Source organism: Malus sylvestris, chromosome 10 (assembly GCF_916048215.2).
Source record: "Malus sylvestris chromosome 10, drMalSylv7.2, whole genome shotgun sequence".
Taxonomy (NCBI): Eukaryota; Viridiplantae; Streptophyta; class Magnoliopsida; order Rosales; family Rosaceae; genus Malus; species Malus sylvestris.
Window position 1 is genome coordinate 40,060,199 of NC_062269.1, and position 11,195 is coordinate 40,071,393.

General features: G+C 35.7%; 1 protein-coding gene across 1 annotated transcript; it reads right to left on the minus strand.

The window, feature by feature from the left end:
* Positions 1 to 189: 189 nt before the first annotated feature.
* Positions 190 to 3,785, minus strand: LOC126584552 (PAP-specific phosphatase HAL2-like). Its single transcript, XM_050248897.1, has 3 exons — positions 3,355 to 3,785; positions 927 to 1,614; positions 190 to 835 (listed from the first exon to the last, which is right to left on the minus strand). The coding sequence occupies exons 1-3, from the start codon at positions 3,686 to 3,688 to the stop codon at positions 532 to 534; spliced, it is 1,326 nt and encodes a 441-aa protein (XP_050104854.1). The 5' UTR covers positions 3,689 to 3,785; the 3' UTR covers positions 190 to 531.
* Between the last annotated feature and the right edge of the window lie 7,410 nt (positions 3,786 to 11,195).

The window sequence follows — 11,195 nt, forward strand, 5'->3', positions numbered from 1 at the left end:
AGACTATAAGCAGCGAAGTTTGATTTGGAAGAGAATGGCAAAACATGACTTGTAACATTTTAGGTGAGCTAGTAACACATGGGCAGGGCAGTACCACGTCGTGTTACAATTACACCCAAAGTTTCCTCAGAAGTTTCTTTTCCTTCTTATTTTTCTTCCTTTTTGTTGGGTTTGTTTTGGGCCGAAGAGTTCAGCATTGTCTCTGCAATTGGATTCCAATTCAATACATTTTACATTGCTTGACCCAGTACACACTTAGTTTCTCTAAATTGCAGCCAGGCTGCTAGGAGGGACTTCTAAATTACCTTAAAGCATATTGGAACACAGGCTTAAGATGGTCAAGCATGAACTTTGTAGATATACTTCTGCATTTTCCCCTGAAGGATTTAATATTTCTGCCAATGCAAAAATCAGATAAATAAAGAACACAAAAATGAAAACAACAATTTACAATTTTTGTACGATTTCCGGTAATGTAAGGGCTAAGGAGTTGTGTTTTCATTGATGCCAAGCAGCAGCAGTAGACGGCTTTTATAGACTGGAGGAGTCCCAGCTAGCATCAACGGCCCTGATGATCTTGTCATGTAGATTGGCTCCAGCAGTAGCTACTACACCTCGATCAAGGCCTTCCAAGTATATGCCCTTCGAAAAGTCCAGTGGACGCCCTCCGGCATCTGTAACCACCCCACCAGCCTCTTGTATGATAACAATGCCGGCTGCATGATCCCAAATCTTCTCCTTGTAGCCAGCCCTTGCAAACTTCATAAAAATCTCGGCATCTCCACGAGCTATGGCTGCGTACTTCACCATGCTGTATACTCGCAGTGGCTGCTTCCTGCAGTCACAATATCATTTGTTCATCTTATCATACACCTGTAGAATGTAACATATATAGCAAAGAGAGATCAAAGTTTAAATTGTGGTACCTAAGCCCGACACTGTGAGCTAGCCCTGCAGTGAAGGAATGACTTGAATTTGCCTTCTCAACAGGTTCACAAAATGTTGCCAGTGCTGGATTATCTATGGACGACACTCGGACAGGTTTTGCAGAGTTTGGCCACACTAAGTTCTTATTTACATGGAGCAGCGGTTGCATCCAAGCCTCGCCGCTGCCTCTTCTAGCATATATCACACAGCCTTTGTCCCAAGATTCTGACGTTGGTGGTGTCAATTTAGATATAATTCTATGATACCGGTGATGATAATTGAGCCATTCCTTTCTCATTGGGTAATTAGGACAGCCAAGAACTCCAAGCACAACTTCTCCATCCTCTATTAAAGCCAGAGCTATTGCATATTGATCACCGCGGACAAAACCCAATGTGCCATCAACGGGGTCAAGTGTCCAAAATCTCCCAGCCGGGCCTCCAAGCGAGTTGCACCGACTGATGGCTTCAAGAACCTCTGTAGTCCCAAGGGCCATTTTCGGACTTTTAAGTCCAAAACGAGGTGCTTCAGCTAGACATTCGTTCACAGTTTTCACTACATCTTTTAGTACTCCACCTGCCTTTGCCATGGACAAATTTTGAATATCTTCTTCAGCAATAATGGACACGTTGCTGCTCCCAAAAGACTCGGACAGTATCCAGCTCACAGTTGCTTGGACACTCCAATCTGTTTGCAAGGTACATTAAAGAGAGGACATGTATTAAAAAGAATTCATAGCTTCATTGACCATAAAATTGCACCCAAAATGTTGAAATTCCTTTTTCATGACGAACCATTGATACGATAATTTGAAGAAATAGACTCGAATAACATGTGGTCATCTGGTATAGGACTAAGCTCTCGCTTGTTTCTTGGTGTACATGTTTCTTACGTCATAGATTGGAATTCATATCAGAAATATAACAAGTTTAAAACATAATATACTATATTGTAAGTTATTCCCTGGAGAGATGTTCAGGACCATAAACTGGCATACCAGCAACAACTTATTAAGAGAGTGATGCCAAATATTCCAGCTTTTTTATCGGAAGCTTTCTTTTCGTGTTGAAAGCTAAACTGTTCCAAATTGTAAAGATCCTGACGTAAAAAGCAAATTGGGCATGATTTTTCTCAATTAAGAATGTAAGTTTGGGGCAGACAAACAACGATTACGAGGCATACAAGTAAGATGATCAAGAGAGGTGTGTGAGGGAGATTTTGTGAGGAAATAGAGATGAAATGTCTCGGTCCTACAACAAAAAGACACGCTTTAAGAAAAATGTTCAGTTCTGCTATGATTTAATACATCTTGGAGGAAAACATAATGATTGCTTTCGAAGATAGAAAGATTGAGAGCTAGAAGAGACTGCAAAAAAAAAGGACTTATGCTCCCACTATGCTTGGTCCAGAAATCAAGGTGTGCACAGAGATTCTGCACTCTCAAAGGCCGCACCAACTTTAGGCTAAATGATATATGCAAATTCAACGAATAACATAACATAGGACTAAGATTCAATGTCCTCTACAGGTTCTGATATGAGTTTTGCGCATTCGGTTCGACATTTTATCACATATTCTGCAAGTTTGTTAAGGGGTGAAGGTGGATTATGATAAAAAGGCTGAAAACAAAGCTTGCTGCTGATGAACAGAGGAAACTATGACTAGCAGGCTAGCAGCATCGTTCTACTTTATTAGCATGGTACTATAGCTGCCACTAGGAAAACCACCAAACAGCTCCACAAGTTGATATTTTTAGGCTTATAGATACCTTTGTGTGTTTCCTTTTCCACATCATAGTACTTCCACTAGAAACCGCATTATGTTTACTAGTACAATTTTAATAGCACTTAAAATATAAAACGAAAAGTAATATTCTGCCAAAGTTTCAAAATCGCTTCAGCGGTGCGCTACTAATTCCCATTAATATTACCTCAACTTATACTAACTGTACAACTATGTGCAGAGTCTTATACAAAACGACTCTATGCAATTAATAGTGAAATACTTTAATACGAGTTAGATGAGAAATGTTAAGGAGGCTTGAAACTTTTTGCTACCTTACAGTTTAACATTAATTTCTATACAACATTATAGAACATTGTGTCAAAAACATGAGATGACAGAAAGTCAACGAAAAATCTCACTTTTGAGAGAACCTGTTTCGCATTTCTAAGTTAGATTTAATTCGGCCCTCTCCTACGTGTGACTTCACATTCTTCAACGTGTTTTAACTTCAAGAAGTCGTAATTTTCGAAAGAAGACACTTTAAGAACAATTTCTTCAAACCCAAATAATTTCTCAAAGATTTATAATTACTGAAATCTAAATTAAACCAAATCACCAAAATTCCAAATTTGCAAAAAAACCCAGTTCACAAAACAGAATTTAAGAACCACTGAAACAAAAAAGATCGCAGATTTAACTGACCTGCCACAGTGACAGGAGAGTTATCATCTTTGGATTGGACCCCATCGCTGTTCTTCGAAATCAAACTGTTCTGAACTCTCTGGCAGAGAGAACAAGCCAATTGCACAGCTCTAACAGCCACATCCAATTCCTGGGAGTAATTAATCACTGGCTCGGGGGCCAAAAGGCTCGAACTTTTCAGGCCCTCCATTACTGGGAAGGATTGGGTTTTCCTGAACTTGGATAAGGAGCAGCCAAATTTCCCAGAAAAGTTGAGGTGGGTTTTGTTGCTGCGTGTCAACTTGTTGTCATTCCATTTTTCAAGACCCAAATTGTGCGAGAATTTTATAGCCATGGTTGAAGAATGTTTTGGGTTTGTGTGTGAGAGTGAGAGAGTGTTTTGTGTGGATTTGGAGGGTGTTGGTTTTGGTGACGTTGGAAGGGTGGTAACCAAAAGGCAAAATGAATAGAAAGTGATAGATAATGATTGGTGGAGACTTGTTTTTCGGCTGGACTTCAATAAATACAAAGGAATTGAGCTAAGAATAAGCTATAAATATGAGATAATAAGCTATATTTACTTGAACAATATTTAGGTTTCTCGCATACGATCATTATCAAAAAGTTAATCTAACTTAATTTTTCTTCATTTAAAGGAAAAAAGAATATTTAGACGCATTTTGTTTGAGAAAAACTAATATAAGGAATCCGTCAATGACGTTGGTAAGATGAGTATAAGGCGTGGCAAGCGAGCAAGTTCGACTCACGAACGATTGGCAAGTGAAGGACTGATCATTTTGCGCCAGTACTGTTGTAAGACTTGTAAACTCTCACAAATCTTAAATGTTTTGGTTCTACTTGATTTTATACTGATGTTACTTAGTGTGAAAACTACCTTAATCAAACAACTCTACTAAAATTTCTCTTCTATTTGTCTACCCTAGTGTCGATTAACAACTTATGTCACAATAAAAGATGTTCCTTTCCTAAATGACCATTTAAGCGTTATCTCAGCAGATAGTTAATCAAATTGAAGATTGCTTAATAATTAACGAATTTTCACATGCTCGAAGTTCCATTTCATCTTTGACTGCTAGATGCATTGATCATGTGATCTAGCTGATGCATACGGTGGTTAATGAGATTTCATGAAATTTAACTGGACTTTTTCAATGAAGTGTCGAATTTTGTAAAAAAAAAAAAGGGTATAAAATTAAACCAAAGTTAGAGTCATTGTGAGCTCATCAAAACGTATGCAATGCAAGTTCATACTTGATCAAAATATGCTTTAGAAGGAGTGGTATATGATAAGATAGAAAAGCATATAATTGATAGAATAACACTTTACACTTGATGTTGTTGATAGGCAAGTTGAATCCATATTCATACTCTTTTGATAATGTTTATCTTAATTAGTGCAAGGACCCATATTTTAATCATCAAATTAATGATTTTCTAGTAGTGTTTACTATTTAGTTTTGGAGACTTGTGATGGCTTAATCAAGTTGAACGAATTGGGTTCTCATTTTTTTTTCTTTTAAAAAGAAATCAGCATATGGTATCATTGAGGCAGTCTATCATTTTGATGGTCAAGAAGATTCATGGAAGCATTTCAGCATCAGTCGGATTCGGATTCGAAGTACATATTTTTAGTTTTATTTACTTTTTAATGATGCCGTCAGTTAAATAAAAAAATTATGATAAGTCGTGAGTTCTAATCACACGAATGACAATTGTTGAGTAAACAAAACTACTGGATAGCTTGGAATCAGCCCCGGATACTGGTTACACACACTAACCAACAAGTAATAATCGTAATTATCTCATACAATGATGGGCCAAGTGTGCCACTTTAGTGCTTAATACAACAATACTGCCCACTTGATTTGAAATTATTAAAGCAGAAAGGCATTGTATGCCAAAAATCCCTCCCACAGGTGGGCGAATGGGCAAGAATTTAGTAGCCGCAAATCACTCACAGCAGCATGATTGATTGGTATTGAATTCTTGATGGTCAATTTTTCTTAACCTGTTGTGTTTAGATTGTTTTAGATTCCTGGGGTTCAAGTTTCAATGTTCAAACACAGGACTTATTACTTCAGCGTTTCAACAGCATGACGTACTTCGATTTTCTTGTTTTCATCCACACTTCCATTATGAAAGTCCTCATTCTACTGCAACGAGTCATCATTTTGCAATACAAACATCATATTAGAACGTTTCATTTCTTTATTAACATCTAAAGATCATTTTTAGATAAACTCATTCAATTAGGTGATCATTTAGCCATCTATGTGTGTCGAATATTGATAGTTATGGTAGCAAGTGACATCGTCATAAAACTATCAACTGCTTTGACTCATATAAATAACTAAACGGTTTCTAAATCAAATAAAATTTTCCAAAGATGATCTTTCGATGATGATAATATAATGAACAATTTCGACTATAACATTTGTACAGTGAAATGATATCACGTTTGTGAAAAAAAAGAGTATAAGTATCATAAGAATGTTGTCGATTGATCCCCTAATTAATGAATGAGGTTTTTGCAAAAATCATGAGGGAGCCCGCCCACACTGTTATTCACATATATTTTGACTTTTGGTCTGCCGCCATTTGTTTCACTGGGGGTGGTAGAGGCATTCACATTCTTATTAGATTGAGCCCAAAACTTATAAAATTGAATTTGGGCTTGATTGTGCATGGATGTTTGCAATCAATCCATTTCATCTTTTAGAAAATGAATTTGCTTTCTATTTTTTATCATTATTTGTTATTGTCCCTAATCTTATCTTAGAACAAGGGTGAAAGCTAAAGCTCCCCAACTTCTTTGAACTTGAAATTGAAATCAAAGCCAACTTGTCAACTTCACAATAATGTAGCTCAACTAGTGGAGTGGAGGTTATGATTTTCCTTTCGCCCAGCTTGGGTGAGTCTCACAATTGATAAAATTAAATTATCTGATCATACTTATCTCATATAACAAAGTGCAAATTTCATCATCATGAAAAAACGCTTGTATGTCCGTGGTATATTGTTATACTCCAATATTCTTATATCACTCCTTACGTGATGAAGAGGGCTAAACGAGCTCTAGCCCAACCCAATTTTAAAGTTTTTCCTACTTATATGCATCCATTATGATTAAAGTTTAGACGAATCTTTAGTCCAAATTTCTAAGTCTCCAGCCATCTCACTTTATCATCATGTTTTCTCGTCTAAATTGGGTGTATAAGTTAATCTCGATGACCATGAGCTCATGAGTTTGTGTGGGGAGATTCTTGGATATAACTGAGAGTATATCACTTATTAATATCTCTTTTATCATGTGACGTATTAATCTCTCTTTTATCACGTGAAATGCCACATGTCACACGAGTTATTAGATAAAAATAAAGGGTTGAACAAGCTCTAGCTCAATCCAATTTTGGTTTTTAAAAATTTTCCTACTTATATTTATCTATTATAATTCAAGCTTAGACCAATTTTTCGGCCAAAATAGTCCCTCCAACTTTTCGATTCTCTAACCAACTCACTTATCATCCTTATTTCTTCCATAAGTAAAGAAGTTAATCTCAAGACAATGAACCCATTTATTTGTCCTGACATTTGTAGATACAATAACTCAGGTGTATATCTTATATTAGTATCTTTCTCATTTCACATGTTAAAAGTAGTCTCTTCTTTGTGTGAGAACTGAAGAGACTGGCTCCCAAACAGTAAGTAAACTATTATCACCACCTAATTCATATCTTAACCCTATCATTAATAACATGAATTAGTGGGTTATATAATTTTTAAACAAAGACAAGATTCCAAACAGTTTGACATGATCGGTGGAATGCTGACTCCTTCAAACAACACAAAACTAATTACCCACGTGATCCATATGCAGCAGCCATCCACCACTTTATATTGTAGACCCATGCACTTGATTAATTCACAAGCATTATTGGTCCTATAAACAATAAAATGACTGGATCACGCATGCACAACTTTTGTATATCGAACCGCTGCATGGCCAATATGGTCATTATCCTAAACCAGCTGAGTGGTATATAAGAAAGCAGTGGGTTCTGGAAAGAGCATTCAGCAAAACCAACTTGTATTTTGCATCAAAACTTCAGAAAACCACATACAGAATTCAGAAGGTTTTATAGAAGAAGAAGAAGAAGAACTAGAGAGATGGAAGGTTCCGCATCCAATTCTACCGCCGGGAGAGCGATGATGAACGGCAGGGATTTCTCGAGGAGATTTTCTGGCCGGCCGATTCCCAAGAGGGGTCAGGTGAAGAAGAGAATCGTGGTGAGATTAGCCAATTCCGTGGCTTCAGTATTCAATCCTCATCGTCCATAAAAGCACATGGCAGCAGCCTAAGTAACTCGTAGTTACTAAACTTAAACGAATTTCGAGATCGAGTAATTAGGTCAAGAAGTTTTGAGGATTTGAGCGGGTTGTTAATTTGTTCATGTAACGGATTTTAATCTTTGTACATAGTGTAGAATTTGAATCAATTATTGAAATGAGAATCTGCATTTCTTTGGTCAAACAAAATCGTATCTCTTTGGTCAAATCATTTTGTTTGGTACAACAAATCTGGTGCGCGAAATGAAATCTCAAAACCTAGAACAAAACTTGCAGGAACTCATATTGCATAGCAAGTTTTACTTAAAAATTAACAGATAATGCTTTTAGTGTACACTGTTAGTGTATCAGATCCGCTATTTGTAAAGAATTTGTAGCTTAAATAGTGAATAGCGTTTAGCCTTGCACCTGAGCTCTATGTTCAATTCGCCATCCCATAGTATCACTTTTATATAGAAACAAAAATTCCACTTGTTTGGCCCTGGATCATGGATTTGATAGAGCTAGTACCTTTTATAGTATATCATGCGTTAGAGTAATTTATTGTAGACGATGAGTGATTTATGATCGATTAATGTATTTTAAAGCTCAAACTAATGATAATCATTTACCCACACACAAACAATTGATTGTATCAAAATTCAAATACAATATTATCAAAATCCAATGATTAATACTAGCACTACGACATTTTCTATGTCTAAAAATAGATTAGATTGAATAATACTAAATTCAATACCATCATAAGTGGATAACACTGATCCGGATGCAGTGCATGTGCTTATGCAGTAGTTATGTAAGATATGGATGGATTACGATATGAATGAAACCAAACAACCATCAACCAACTCTTACAAATATCGTAATAATCTCACTGCCTATATCGAATCTATGCCTCTTTCTTTTAACACAATCTGACACAATGAAACACATGTTCTTGCAGATTTTGGTCCAAAGTCCTTTTCAGTACTAGATTAAGTGCATGCATCGTATTATATAAAGGCCATCACAAATGGCCCTACTTTAAATAATTGTCAAGTATCATTTATCTCTTTCAACAATTTTTCTTTCACGGTATATACCTATGAGTGATCCAGAGAATTAACCGTAGAATAATTTAGTAGATCTTGCAACTCGTTAATCTTGCATAAAATTCATATGATTAAGTGCGACGTATTAACTGTAGAATAATTTAATAGATCTTACAACTCGTTAATCTTGCATAAAATCCATACGATTAAGTGCAACATAACATTGTATCCAAATCTTGCATATTATATTAATCGAAAATAAGGTTTTAGATTCTAAAAAGAGATTGTAAGATCTTTGGTAGTGAAGGCTATTTGATTTTTCAAACCCTTGAACTAATAAATAATTGCAGATAAGTCCTGCTTACGAGACCCAACAAACTTCACGAGTGGAAGAGAATCATATGACTTTACTTTTATAGTGGGAGTCAGCAAAGTGGTCATGTGATTCTTGTCGACTCTAATACAGCAGCAAGGAACCAGCACAATTTATACATTTGTTTAAGGGGTGTGCTATCCACACACCCCAAATTACTTCTCACACACCCCTTGTTAATTTCTATCCGTTGATTTTCTTCAATTCATCCGATCCGACGGTCGAAAATTAGAAGGGTGTGTGAGAAGTAAAATGGGGTGTGTGGATATCACACCCCTTGTTTAATTGGTCCTACTTTAATTTGCTACTTTCACCATGATTAACTTAACTTTACTACTTTAGGTCATATTAATATTCAAATTCTTTACTTTACAAATTGTCGTGTTGATATTTACTGGATTTTTTTGTTGGTTTTCCATTTAAAAGATGTATTATGTTGATGAATTGGTGGCAGGAGAACTCAACAGCCGGCAGGGTCAATGTTGGCAACAAATGAAAGTCAATGAGTCCTAAAGAGATTAATTTTTGTTAATTGTTCAGCATATGTCCCTAAACTTGGTACTTTAAATTGAAGGTAATTTGGAAAACAACTAATTGGTTTTTTACTCGAGACTTGGTTTGAGTAAAATGAGGTTATGCGAAAGGGAAAATCTTCGGTGAGAGTCTTAACTTATGCGATTGTCAGACTTTATAGATAATCATTTCAATCTCAAAAGTATGAACATCTTATGTATTTCGGTCTCATCAGCCTCGCATTAGTTTTAAGATGGTGCTATATATCCACACAATTATTTTTACCTCTCACATACTACTCTCAATTTACAGCGGTTGGATCGAGCGAATTGAAAAACCCCAATGCTAAAAAATTAACAAGGGTGTAGAGAGGTAAAAAGATGTGTGTGAACAACAGTACCTTGATTTTATTATTTTGAGACACTTGTCTTACGTGGCAATCACACACACGATTTATTTTTGTATGGCTGAAACGACCACGTCATCTTTAGAGTAGCTCTCACAAAAATATGACGACCACCGTATTTCGTGGTGCATTGTTTTCGAAGGTTGATCTACAAGAAAAACATTCGTACTTTAGAAAAAGAACAAGCATTGCTGTACTTGTTCCATGTATAACAAAACAAAAACACTCAAAATATGCTGCAAAATAAGGGTTCCCTTTATAATTGGTAGCCTTATCAGTTATTTTGTCCATAATACAAATTATTAGACCCAAATCTCTTCCCTTTTAAACATAATCTAACATAATTAAAATATTGTGTCCACTGTCTAGTGGGTATATTTAGATGAAGTACAATGAATCAAGGTGCTCCCTTTTCCACTATCAGATTCAGTGAATGGTTTGACTCTCTATAATTGTACTTTGAAATAATCTGATACAACTGTAATTCACATATAATTAGCAGTTTGTAATTAATTAATTATATTAGTGGCAGGGACATTATGTTTTTTGTTTTACAAACGAGAATTAGTGGATTAAACTGTTAGCTGGTAGAGAGAAGAAAGATTGAACCCGCACCAGAGCAAGGACATTATGTTTGGAAATCTTTAATCACTAGGCTTAAAGAAAAATGGAATATTTTTACTCACGACCCTCAAGTGATGATGATGCTTATCATCTTATTTATCACCATTGGATGAGTTTAAATTTCGAGATCTGGGTAGACACAAACCTCAAAATTTAAACTCATTCAATGCTAATAAGTAGCGTGACGAGCATTACCTTCACTTGAAAGTGGTGAGCAAAAATGCATCCTATCCTTTCTCTTTATAGTTGTTAAATTTATATAATTGTTCACTATACTTAAGGAGTCATTTTTTATTTCCAAATAACAATCTGACCTAGACAAAAGTAACTTGTTAAAATCGTACAAAGAAGTAAATATATCAAATCATGATTTTTCATGCAGGCAGAAATAGCTCATTCAGGGTTTTCAGTGTGCAAGAAACTTTGTATTTGATTCCTATAAATTAGAAATAAACTAAAAGAACGAACCAGAAAACTGAAGTCCAATACGAGGGAGTTTAATTGCTGTAATTTAAGAGTTTTATGAGTTTGATTAGTATAAAATATG